The sequence below is a fragment of the Capsicum annuum genome, chromosome 9 (assembly GCF_002878395.1).
Source record: "Capsicum annuum cultivar UCD-10X-F1 chromosome 9, UCD10Xv1.1, whole genome shotgun sequence".
NCBI classification, from domain to species: domain Eukaryota; kingdom Viridiplantae; phylum Streptophyta; class Magnoliopsida; order Solanales; family Solanaceae; genus Capsicum; species Capsicum annuum.
This window is the reverse complement of record NC_061119.1, coordinates 106,711,603-106,724,972: the sequence shown is the minus strand read 5'-3', so window position 1 is coordinate 106,724,972 and position 13,370 is coordinate 106,711,603. Positions and strand designations below refer to the sequence as shown.

At 31.0% G+C, this 13,370-nt stretch overlaps 1 protein-coding gene across 1 annotated transcript; it reads left to right on the top strand.

Moving 5' to 3' along the window:
- The first annotated feature begins 2,961 nt into the window (after positions 1-2,961).
- LOC124887108 lies at positions 2,962-4,577 on the top strand. The gene is made up of 3 exons (XM_047396291.1): positions 2,962-3,246; positions 3,592-3,860; positions 3,968-4,577. The coding sequence occupies exons 1-3, from the start codon at positions 2,962-2,964 to the stop codon at positions 4,575-4,577; spliced, it is 1,164 nt and encodes a 387-aa protein (XP_047252247.1).
- Positions 4,578-13,370: the final 8,793 nt, after the last annotated feature.

Sequence of the window (13,370 nt, the reverse complement as noted above, 5' to 3'; positions counted from 1 at the left end):
CTATTATATCTGTGAATTGTTCTAATAATTTTAAATGTTCTTCTTTGGTTTTGGTGTATAATAATATTTCATCTATGTATACTATACAATTAGATAATTATTTAAAATAATTATCCATAAAATGTTGATATCTACCTGGTGCATTTTTATATCCAAATGGTAACACGTTCCATTCATAAAATCCTTGTGGTACCGTAAATGCGGTTAATTCTTTAGATTCTTCTTCTAGCTTTAGGTGGTAAAATCCTGATTTACAATCAAATTTGCTAAAATAATTATATCCTTGGATTTGTCGTATTTTTAATATCTTATTTGGTATCGGATAATTATATGTTATAGTTTTTGCATTTAAATTTCTATAGTCAAAGCAATTGATATAATGCTGAAAAGAGCAAAACTAAATATCGCAAGGTCCAATTATGTCTTACTATTCTCGATCTATATAATTAATATAACTATGCAACCAATCTATTAACTTAACAATATTTTTACAATGACTATTATTAGTCTTTCAGTTATATTTCAAGCAATAATCTTAATCATAATATCATTCAAAGAATTATTATATCTACTCTCTGAATTGTGGAGTTTTCAAGTAAATATTTTTTTGACTTTCTCTACAGTAGTAGAAATGTTGTTACTTTCATGGTAATGCATGAAAAAAAAAATTTAAAACTTGATTAGTTCAAAAGTTTATCAAAGCTGAAGTATTCCTTTTTCATTTTTCATTCAGTGCTTATCTGATTTATTTTTCTAACCACAGAGAGTTGTGGTGATATGTACATAATTTAAATCAATTCTTAATTATATTAGATATCTCGATTTGAGTTTTGGGTACAAAATTTTTTTTGATAGAAAACATTTTTATCTTACATGGGATTTACACTGAGTAAATCAAATTAAGTTGGAACCTCAATGCTAGTGTCAGACATCAAATGACAAACAAAAAAATAGATTTAATTTCTTTCACATTTTTCTTATCTTAGTGTTTGAACCTTTGAGGATAATTTATACATACTTTAGGAAAAAATATTTTAAAAAAATTTCTTGAATCACTTTAAATACACCATTTGTTATCCTTAGTTTCACACAACTAAAGTATTTTAAAGTATATTCGAAAAACATGACAACTTGTTATATATTTTTAATAGGTGAAAATCGTTTACACCTCCAATTAGAGATGTGCAAAAATCAAACCAATCAATAAATCGAATTGATAAAATTTTTTTGGTCTATTATTATTGGGTTAACAATTTTTTAATGATTTTATAAAAAAAATTATTGGATTATTGGTGCGGTTCGATATTTTCTTATTGGGTTATTGGGTAAACCGATAATCAGGGGCGGATCTACGTGTCTCCCAGGGGGTTCATCCGAACCCCCTTCGTCAAAAAAATACATTAAATATATACGTTCAATTTTTTTTTGTATGTATATATAGAGAGAGTTGAACCCCCTTGACACAAGTAGGATACTTGGTTCAGAGGCAAAGGGGGTTCAGGATCTTGTGTTATGTCATGGGTTCGATTCCCCTTAGAGGCAATTTTTTTTTGGTTTTTTACTTCAGCTTATTAAGCTTCTGGAAGCCTGGAGGCTGGAACAAAAATAACTCTAAAAGACTTATTTTTTTCAACATAATCAAAACGACATGATTTTAAAAAAGTGGCAGAAAAGTCAAATATTACTTTACTCTTATACAATTTCATTCTCTCTCTAACTTTTACCTAATTACTTTTTCAAATTTCAATATCTCTAATCTCTGTGACTCTCTCTTTAACCCAAAAATTTGGGTTTCTTTCAATTCGAATTATCGAGTTCGACCTCAACCTCTCAAGTCTCACTGGTGTCTTCCCCAATTTCACTATCTGTTATGGCTTCTTCGGTAATTTTTAATTTTTTTTTTAAATTTTATAATAATATTTTTATATATTTGCTAATTGCTAGTTGCTACTTGATTTTTGATTTTTATTTGTGTAAATGCATCTTGTTTTTATGACTGATGTATTTTTTTATGATTTGATGTGCTTGACTGCTTATTACTTGATTTTTGATTGTTATCTATGTAAATGCATTTATTTTGTTCATTTAATTTGGTATAAAGATGGTTGTTTTCTTTTTTACGTTGATTTATAAGTTCTAATTATGTTCTTACTTTAAGACAGTGTCAATGTTCAGTGAAGAATTTTTTTACTGTAGTACCAAAATCAAATTTAGTCTCTCATATTAATATTCAATCTAAGCATGAATCAAATGCCAACCATTCAAAAGTAGCATTACCTTTTCAAGAAAATGCTGAAGAATTTGATTTGAGTTCCTTAAAGTTTGATCCGGGGGGAAGAATCCCAATATTAAAGTATCCTCCAAAGCATCGTGATCTTATTAGAAGAGCATATCTCCTTAATGGTCCTTGTCAACCCCGTGTCCAGCTTCATGAGTATCCTCAAACGGATATTTCTGGATCAACGCATCGTTTTATTCATGAATGGTTCGATGATGCGTATCATGATTGGTTAGAATATAGCGTTAGTAAAGATGCAGCCTGTTTTTTGTAGTGTTATATTTTTAAAGATAATAATATTCATCAAGGTGGAGGTAAAGTATTTTCAACTACAGGATCTAGAAGTTGGAATAAAAGAAAGTCTTGAAAAGCATATTGGTCTACCGAATAGCGTACACAATCAGTCAAAGAAGAAATGTCAAGATTTACTACAACAAAAATAGTCTATTCAATATGCATTTGATAAGCAATTAAGTCAACTTAAGCATGGATATTGGATCCGTGTAAATGCTTCGGTTGATGTAGCAAGACTTCTAATAACTCAGGACTTTACATTTCGAGGTCATGATGAATCTAAAACATCACTTAGTAGGGGAAACTTTCTTCAAATACTTTCATGATATGCAAAAAAGTGTGATAAAATTCATGCTTATGTGCTAGAACATGCTCCTTAAAATGATCAAATGATTTCTCTATCGATTCAGAAAGATATTGTAAATGCTTGTAAAATAGAAATCGTTAAAGCTATTCTTGAGGAATTAAATGGTAACTACTTTTCCTTACTAGTTGATGAGTCTTTTGACGTGTCACACAAAGAGCAAATGGCTATTGTATTGCGATATGTTGATAGGATGGGGTTTGTGATAGAGCGACTTATTGATATTGTTCATGTTGAAGATACTAGTGCTTTATCTCTAAAAAAGATAATTGTCAATTTACTTGCTCAACATTTCTTGAGTCTATCATCTGTGCGTGGATAATGTTACGATGGGGCAAGTAATATGCAAGGTGAGATCAATGGTCTTAAAATGTTAATTAGGCAATAAAGTAGATCGGTTCATTCTATCCATTGTTTTGCTCATCAACTTCAACTAACTCTTGTTGGAGTCTCTAAAAAGTGTATTGAAGTGGGAAAACTTGTAGTGTTGGTCTCAAATATTTTGAATGTGTTAGGGTCTTCTTTTAAGTGTATGGATGAACTTCAAGATTCTCAAATAGATAAAATTCAAGAGGCATTAGATATAGGTGAAATTACTGCCGGTAGTGGCTTGAATCAACAACTTGGTCTTTTAAGAGTTTGTGATACTCGTTAGGGGTCTCATTATAAGTCCTTTGTCAATTTTATTTTCATGTTTGGCTCTATTGTTGATGTTCTTGAATCACTTGTTCTTGATGCACGTAATATGGATGAAAGAGCCAAGATAATGGGACATCTCGAAGCTTGTCAAACATTTGAGGTTGCATTCATGCTACATTTGATGAGAGATTTTTTGACTATCACAAATGATCTTAACAAATGCTTACAAAAAATGGAGCAAGATATTGCAAATCCCATGCTACTTATTGAAGTAGCAAAGAGAAGGTTGCAAGTTTTAAGGGATGATGAATGGAATTCTTTTATTGATAAAGTATCTCTATTTTGTAACAAAAATGATTTTTGATACCTAACTTTGAGGATCCATATGTTAGCTCTTTAAGATCCCGCCGCCGCCATGCCGATTATACAGTCTTACATCATTACCGTGTTGAAGTATTTTGCAATATTATTGATTGGCAACTTCAAGAACTCAATGATCATTTTGGTGAGGTGACAATTGATTTGCTTCATGGAATTGCTTCTTTGAATCCGGTTAACTTATTTTCAAGTTTTGATATCAAAAAAATAATGAGAAAGACCGAATTATATCCAGATGATTTTGATGAATTTAATATGAGTATTCTTGAGAATCAACTTTCAAGTTACATTAGTGATGTTCGTGATGTTGATGAAAGGTTCTTCAATTTAAATGGGCTTTGTGATCTTTCCAAAAGATTAGTTCAAACAAAGAAACATTCAAATTGTCTTTCGGTATTCCGCTTAGTAAAACTAGCTTTACTTCTACCGGTTGCGACAATATCCGTTAAAAGAACTTTCTCGGCAATAAAGTTTATCAAGAATGACTTGCGGAGTCAAATGAGTGATAGTTTTTTTAGTGGTTATTTGGTGCCTTATTTGAAAAAATATGTATTTGATAATATTTATAATGATGCTATTATTAAGACATTTCAAGATATAAAACCTCATAGAGTACAATTGTAATAATGTATGTAGTTGCACTTTCAATATTAAAACTATGTTTTGATTATCTTCTTCGCTTGTTTCATTTTTTAAGGATATTCTGATTGCCTCCACTTAGTTATATATAGTTGAAGTTGGATGACAGGTATTGTTTCTTAACAACATTAAAGTTGGATGGCAATTGTTGTGGTAATAGCAAGGCAAGTTTCTTTCTTTTATATAACTAACTATTTTGCACTGTTGGTTTTTACATTTTGGAATCCTACTTTCACTTAAGGCAAGTTTCTTTCTTTTAAGTAACTAACTATTTTGCACTGTTGGTCTTTACCTTTTGGAATCCTACTTTCACTTTCTTTTGCTAGCTGATTTTGATCCCATCAGATGGCTGGATAAGTCATTGATACACTGTTGGTCGAGGTAGAATTGAACTTTGTCTAGCCCACTCCTATCTAAACTAATCCACACATTTGCCAACACTATCGTCATCCTTAGCTTTTTTTGAACCCCTTGTTAGAAATCCTGCGTCCGCCACTGCCGATAACCCAATAAGAATATATATATATATATATATATATATATATATGTATGTATGTATATGACTTATTATATATTTCTCTTAATTTCTCTTTAATTTATACAAATTAACAAACCTATTATTTCAATTATACAAACTCTTAATTTTCTCCTAACAACGTTTGGTTCAAACATGAAGGTTCTTGTAAATTAAAACACATTATGTGGGATTTTTGGTTGCAACTAAGATTCAATTTTTTTCATGTTAGTTACTACTATTTCTATTTTATGAGTATTTTCTTATCGGTTAAACCGAAAATCGAACCGTTAAGCACCAAAAATCGATAAATAAAAAATCGATAAAAAATATCTCATGGATTTACTTATTGGTTTAGCATATTTAAAAATCAAAAACTGATAAACTTAACCGATAATATAAAAAATCAAATCGAACCTACTGATGCACACCACTACCTCCAACTTTACATTAAAAATTAAATATTTCTTTGAACATTGAACAATAATTATTCTTTCTCATTTTTACTATGTAATATTTATTTTACTCTTAATATTTTTAATTATATATATATATATATATATATATATATATATATATAACCTAGCTATTTATCATTTTTATTTAAATTCATTAATATTATTAGTAAATTCTTTTATAAATTAATTAAAAATCTAATGATATTTTTTACATTCAATTTTTTTATATTATACTCCCTCCGTCCCATTTTACCCGTCCCAAATTTTCTACTCTGGTGTCCTATTTTACTTGTCCTTTTTTACTTATCAAGACAAGACAATTATTTTTCCATATTTTACCCGTTGCATTAATTACTTTTTCTTTAAATTAAAATGTAAACATAATTTAATAGGAGTACTATGGTAACTAGCCATGTTATTTATTATTTTTCTTAATAGTTGTACCATCCCAATTTGGGACGAGTAAAATGGGACGGAGGGAGTATGTAATAAGTATGTATGTGTGTATGTAATTATGTACTCCTTCCGTCTCAAATTATCCGTCCCAAATTTTCTAATTTGATTTCTCATTTTACTTGTCTTTTTTCATTAATCAAGAAGAGATAATTTTTTTTTTATGTTTATCTTTGCATTAATTATTTTTTCTTCAAATTAAAATGTAAACATTAATAGGGGTACTATGGTAAACTAGTCATGTTATTAATTATTTTTCTTAATCAATGTGCCACATCAATTTGAGACGGATAATTTGGGACGGAGGGCGTATATAGATGCATATTTTGATTCACTCTTATTCTTTAATGTCTATACAAAGAAACCGGTTTTGGTTGTCAATATGAATTAGTTTCTAAATTATATTTAAAATTCATTAACAATAATCATTTGATTTGTAACAAATATACATCCACAACAAAACTATACCGAGTGAAATTCCCTAAGTGAGGTCTGAGGAGGGTAGTGGTACGTAAACCTTAGCACTACCTCGAGGAGTTAGGGGATTGTTTTCGAAAGACCCTCGGCTATTAATTATTTCTGTATTACCTGTATTGAAATATATTTATAAAATTACAATTACCTATTATTTTCACGTATAAATAGTTATTAGAGTTTTGATTTTTAATAAAATTAATTTTTATTATTTTGCTCATTTATTTCAATATAAAATGTCATTAACTTATATACTCAATTAATATTTCTCACTTTTAATTTTCATCTAAAATAATTTTTAGATTTTATAGAAAATACGCTATATAGATTAAAAAATAAATATTGTGTTTATACAAAAGTCTTATTTTTCTTAAAGAAAGATACAAATGTTGATATAAATACTAGGGTAAAGTAGGTATTTTAAGAAATCAAATAGAAAAAAAAGGAAGAATCATTATTGTTTAAAGTTGAGGGAGTTGTTTGATTTATAGAGCAAAGTTCAAGAATGTAAACGATTTTAATCCTATTTTTAATTAATTATTGCATTTTGTTTGCTTTTTAATTACAGCTTATTGAATTATGTGGCGTGAACGTTTTCTTCGCGTACTCTCAAGCGGTCAAGCAGTTGTAGTTTTGAGATTCTCTGCATGTGCATAAAAGTATTCCGTATTGCATAATCTTTGCATAATGTGCACCATAAAATATGGTAAGCGATAAATGACTGTTGTTACGATTTATTGAATTCAACTCTACTGGCTTGATTTATCAAAATAGAATTTAGGCTGGCCAGATTACGAGGTCTATGATCAAGGGTCCAACTTTTTTCACCCCCACTTTTTCATAAATGTATTTTATATATATATATATATATATATTGTAAAAATTATTTTTATGTTATGAAATATAAAGAAAGAACAAAAAGAATAGAGAGAGGAGAGGAGGTTTCATTAATTCTTTTGATGAATTCTTGAGTGTTTCTATTAGAATGAAGAAAAATTCCTTTATTTATAGGGAAAAATCAACTTTGTCACAAAAGTTGGAGTTTCTAACTTTTTCATAAATAGACATTCACTATATGATAATATATTTATAACACTTCCCCTTGAATATCTAATTGATAGATAATGTGTCTCGCTAAAATCTTACTACAAAAAACTTAGTGAAAAAAAATTTAGTGAAATAAAAGAGTACACATCTCCAATAATACGCATTTCAGTTGCCTCATTAAAAACTTTACAAGAAAAATTCAGTGGGACAAAACCTTGAAATGAAAAAAGAGTACAACATGTATTTTCTCCCTCTGATGAGAGAATCAATTTTAGATCTTGAATCTTCACATTTCAATCTTGTGCAACATCTTCTCGAAAGTTGTAATTGATAGACTTTGTGAATAAATTAGTCATATAATCACTCGAATGAATTTATTGCACGTTGATATCACCATTCTTTTGGAGCTCATTTATGTAGAAAAACTTTAGTGAATGCGCTGCGTTCTTTTATCAATTCTTTCTTGAATTGTACTATGCATATTGCATTATCTTCATACAAAATTATTAGTATTTTGTCATATTTTAAATTATATTTTTCTCAAATGAGATGTATCATTGACCTCAGTAACAACTATTTTTGACTTGCTTTATGAATAACTATCATTTTAGCATAATATGAATGTTATGTATACATAGTATGACAATGACCTTTCATGACAATAGGTAATATGTCTGTATGGAATCATTACGTCGATCATATGTATTCAAAAACTTGACAATATGTGTTAGCATAAACACATTAATACAAGGACTTTCAATTGCAATATGCAAGTGATCTACTTCACTATCTCCATATAGAAGTAAAATTGTATCATGCTCATAGTTGCAAACAAGATGTGTAAATGCATTAATTGCACAAGATATGTTACTTCAAGATCCAATTCAATTTTGCATGTTTCTCATTTCAACTTCTTTCAGCAGATAATCTATTGCTTTTGAAAACTCTTCAAGAATTTCGATAATTTTTAAGTTATAAATTTATGCGATATAAGGATTATAAATAAGTTTTTCAGAAACTTTTATATGCTTTAAACATTTTGAATCTTTAAAAGAAGTTTTCATATAAATTTTGTCAAGTGACAATATTCAGTATTTTATGTGTGTCATCTTCAAGTATCTGGACTGCAAATCAAATAAGTGTTATGCTTATCAAGATACATCCTTTCACGTCACTTGAAAAACATTGCTATGCCAGCATACTTAAATAAACGTAGAATTCAGATCCTCGTAATCTTTTACAATCTTGTGCTAAAATTATATCAAAGATATTATCGATGATATATCATTTTTATTGATTCACAATGTGATAGTAACATTTTGAGATCTTATCACTTTATTATTTTCAGGTATCGAAACCTCTCATAAGGTTTCATGAAGTTTCATGTCATATGCTCTTCAAGAGGATGTTATCTTCTTATTATGATCATTTTCTCCTTATTCCTTTTAAGGATTATTTCTTTTAGAACCGATCATGATCTACCACACTTCATGCATTTTGTAGACTTTGTCCTTCAGGGACACATAATAGGAACACTTTAAGCTTAAATATGAGATTAAATTTGAGTCAGCAGATGCTTTTGGCATTTAACTTGAATTATCTTTTCAATGGGGATCTGATGATGTATAGCTACTTATAATTTCCCCCTTATGTTAGAAAAACTAACATACATCCTCTATCATTTTTGAGTATCCATCTTTGGGCATCATGGTATATCCATTAATCGTATGTCGCACATCAAAACTATTAGATGAAAAATGTGTGGTTCCTGATCCTGAACTAACTTTGGGGGAAATTAATCATAATTTATTGTTTTGCTGCATACAAGTACTTTTGTATAAAATAAATCATATTTCAAACCAACTTATGAAGCTTTGTTCTGATTAACAATGGTTCAACTATTTATTGAAGGCATTCAATGTCAAATCAACAATATTAAGATGAATTATCATGATTACACAATCTGAAAATTATGCTCTTAACTTAATTTTACTGAGCAAGTAACTTTATGACTATCAAACTGCTGGTTGACAATAAATATACATATGATCATGTTATTGATTCATCTTTTCAATATATCACATGATAGGTGTACGGGTCCATTATTACCTTTTATACTATTTAGATTTAAGGAATTCAATCCTTACATTAGTTGGTCCAACCAACTTATCATGAGAACAAATAACATGAATAATTCTTGAAGAATCTATTAATTCCTCATTACATATTCAATACTCAGGATGCACATCTTTGGGATGTCAACTGTGAACTTATTTGTACTAGTAAACTCTAAGTTTACTATGATATGTGATTTTTGCTCTAGTAAATTTTAGATTTACTATTACATGAGTAAATTTTTGAATTTACTAATTCAAAAGTAAATTTAGAATAACTCCTCTCAACTATTCTACCTCTTTCAAAGGTGAGTTGTGACCCCATCACAATCAAGTGCACATTTATTTTAATAAGCTTCACTAAATACAACCTTATTCACCCTAAGGTATAGATTTGTATTTATGACAATCAAAATTTTCATTTCTCAGGAATGAAATATAATCGTTTCTTAAGCATATCAAATTAATTATGATAGCTTAGAACCTCGTTTAAGATATTGTTATTTCAGAAGCAAATCGAGGAATGCATATAATATAGAGAATTTTCTCGCACATATCTTTATTTATGATATCAATAATTATTTGTCATCTTTTAGATTTATCATATAGTGCTACCATATTTATTTTAGGGAATGTAGCTTATTTATTAGGACATGTTTCATGACTTTTCATCAGACCTATTATTTTTGCCTTACTCATCAGAATATCATCAATATGGTGTATTAAGATCAAACTCAATATTTATCCATATAAAGACATCTTATCCAATAAATTAATGGAACTTAAATCCAACATATTTTAGATTTTTTTTGGTGAAAAGGAAAGTGCATTTAAATTAAAGGTTCAAGGGATGGTGCATGAGGTTAGAGTTTTGCCCATGCCCATTAGTAGTACAGATTCGGAATTGTCTATCAAAATAAGTTCCTAGTCTATCTGCTTTAAAAGTTTCTAAAGCATATAGGGGTGGAACTTTAAAAACTTGTAGGGCTGCATTTTGAGCATCACTTATCCCTTGTTTGGCCAAGCTATCTGCCACTCTATTTTGCTCCCTCAATGCATGCTTCAGTGTCATGACTTGGATGTGGGTTGTCAATAGCCTGCATTCATGAACAATGTTGCTATTTATGTTAGTATCATTGTTGAAAAGTTTGATCACGTCTAATGCATCTGTTTTAATTATTAGAGGCCACAAGGAGTGGCTTTCTGCAAGTTTCAACCCCTCCAATAAGGCACTCAGCTCAGCTTAGATGGGGGAGGTGTTGATGAGGGTTTTAAAGTATCTATTGATCCAATCTCCTCTATGATTACGGAAGACCCCACCTAGTCCTCTTATATTTTGCAAGTTAGAGGTGCCATCAGTGTTTAGTTTAAAACCCCCTTACTATGGTGGCTCCTATTTCAAAGGGATCATGATAGAACTAATAGCTTTAGTCTTCTAATTTCTACCCAAGTGATAGAATTCCATGGACCATTGAATGGCTAACTGCTCGTTTCGGGCTCCTTCTTCTGGTAGAAGAGGTTACTATTTCTATTGAGCCATAAGCTCCATAGTGCAAAGGGGGTGACATCATTCTAAGTAATCCAATGATTGAAAGGCTTATATTTGATGCTCTCCTAAGTATTGGAGTAGTTTTCCATATTTAGAGTAGTGGAGTCAATGGCATGTATAGAGGTACTCCTAGAGGCTAGTGTACCCCAAAAGGAAGTAGCATTGGTGTAACAGAAAAAGGTAAGGTTGGAGTCTTCCTGTCTAGTGTCACAGTAGTGACACATAGGGTTGTTGGAGATTCCAATGGGATGCATGAATTTGTTGGTGGAAAGTCTGTTATGGTGGAAGAGCCAGAGAAATATTTTTAGCTTATTAAGTATATGAAGTTTCTAAATCCAGTTGAAGCTGCCTAATTAGTGAGTTTTATTTTGTTCTGTAATAGACTGGTAGGCTGGAGAAAGAGTAAAAATACCTTTAGGAGTTTTATCCCAATAGAGCTTGTCATGGGTGGTGGTATTCTGGGGTATGAAGGTAGATTTAATGGCTTGATGAATATGATCAGGAAGGTTTAAAGATAGGTTATTCAAATTCCAATGGCTATTTTGATAGATCTCACTAAGCTTTATGGTGGTTTCTGCATATGTGAGAGGGCCATGGATGTAACTTCTTAAGGGATGGTGGTTGGGAATCCATCTGTCTTGGAAAAAGTTGATCCTACCTCCATTATGGGGAATCCATCTGATGTTTTTAGAGCATACGGCCCATCACTTCCTAATGTATTTCCAGGTCCTAGAGGAAGTTCTTCTCTTAGGTTCCCTAGAAAGAGGCCTACAGTATTTATTATACAAAACTCTGGCTTATAAAACATTAGGGTTATGGTACATTCTCCAGGTCAAAATGACATAGAAGGCTTTATTCTTGAGGTGGTTTTTCTGAATACCAAGTCCACCCTTCTCCTTAGGGGAGGTGATGGTATCCCAGCTGATTAGGTGGATTTTCTTTTTCTCAAAGTTGGTACCCCAGAGCAAATTCCTTTGGTGTTGATCTATCATTGTGTTGGTCTTCTTGGATAGTTAAATGTATTGCATGACATAGAAGGGAATACTACCAAGGGTGTTTTTGGTAAGTACTGTCCTACCAGTCATGTTGAACATTTTTATTTTCCATCCTGGAAGCTTATTATTCATGTTATCAATGATGTATTAAAAGTCTGCATGTTTGGGTTTGGAGTTTAGGATGGGAAATCCAAGGTATTTCCCAAAAGATGTGCTGGGCTGAATATGGAGAATGGTAGAGCATTGGTTAGCCATATAAATGCTGCAGTTTCTGGAAAAGACACACTTGAATTTTTGGGTGTTAATTTTCTGACCTAATGCAGCACAAAACTTGTTGAGAACTATGATTACATTTTCACTGTCTTCAGCAGTGGCTTTGGAAAAGATGGTCAGGTCATCAGCAAAGAATAAATGAGATAATTTGGAACCCTTGTTGCAAATAGAGATAGGATTCCAGATTTTTACTAATACTTGGGCATTAATATCTCTAGAAAGCCTCTCCATACAGAGGATAAAGATATAACTGGAGAGAGGGTCTCCTTGTCTGATGCCTCTAGTAGGTTTGAAAGAGATTGATTTGTTACCATTAATAAGTATAGATATGCTAGTGCTGTTGACACATGATATGATCAGAGAGATAAGCTTGGACAAAAGAAAGAAAAGAGTCAGAGTTTCCCTAATGAAGGACCACTCTATCCTATCAAAAGCCTTCTTCAAGTCTATTTTTAGGACCATATTCCTAGCTTTGCCCTTTATTTTAGAAAAGTGGGTTATGAATTCCTGGAAAATTATGACATTATCAGAGGCTCTCCTATTGGAAAGAAAGCTGCCTTGGCTAGGGCCAATTCTGAGAGGCAAGAAGGGTTTGAGTCTATTCACAATTATCTTGGTGATGATCTTGTAGGTGGTATTACAGAGACCAATTATGTCTAAAGTTTTTGATGGTGTTAACATTAGAGAATTTTGGAATTAGGCAAAGGAGAGTCTTGTTCATCTTAGGGTCCATTTTACTAGTCCTAAAGACCTCTTTGTAATAGGCAATGGTTTTCTCCCTAATAATGTCCCAGTTTTCTAAAAGAAGAGAGGGTGGACCCCATCAGGTCTAGGTGCTTTGTGAGGTTTGAAGGATTTTATGGCTTGGAGAATTTTAGAGTCTCTAAGGGGTTCGTCAAGA

Coding starts and splice junctions, on each gene's coding strand:
- LOC124887108 (XM_047396291.1), top strand. CDS start 2,962: ATGATTTCTCTATCGATTCAGAAAGATATTGTAAATGCTTGTAAAATA. Junction 3,247..3,591: donor ATTTCTTGAGTCTATCATCT/GTGCGTGGATAA, acceptor GATACTCGTTAG/GGGTCTCATTATAAGTCCTT. Junction 3,861..3,967: donor ATTGAAGTAGCAAAGAGAAG/GTTGCAAGTTTT, acceptor TCCATATGTTAG/CTCTTTAAGATCCCGCCGCC.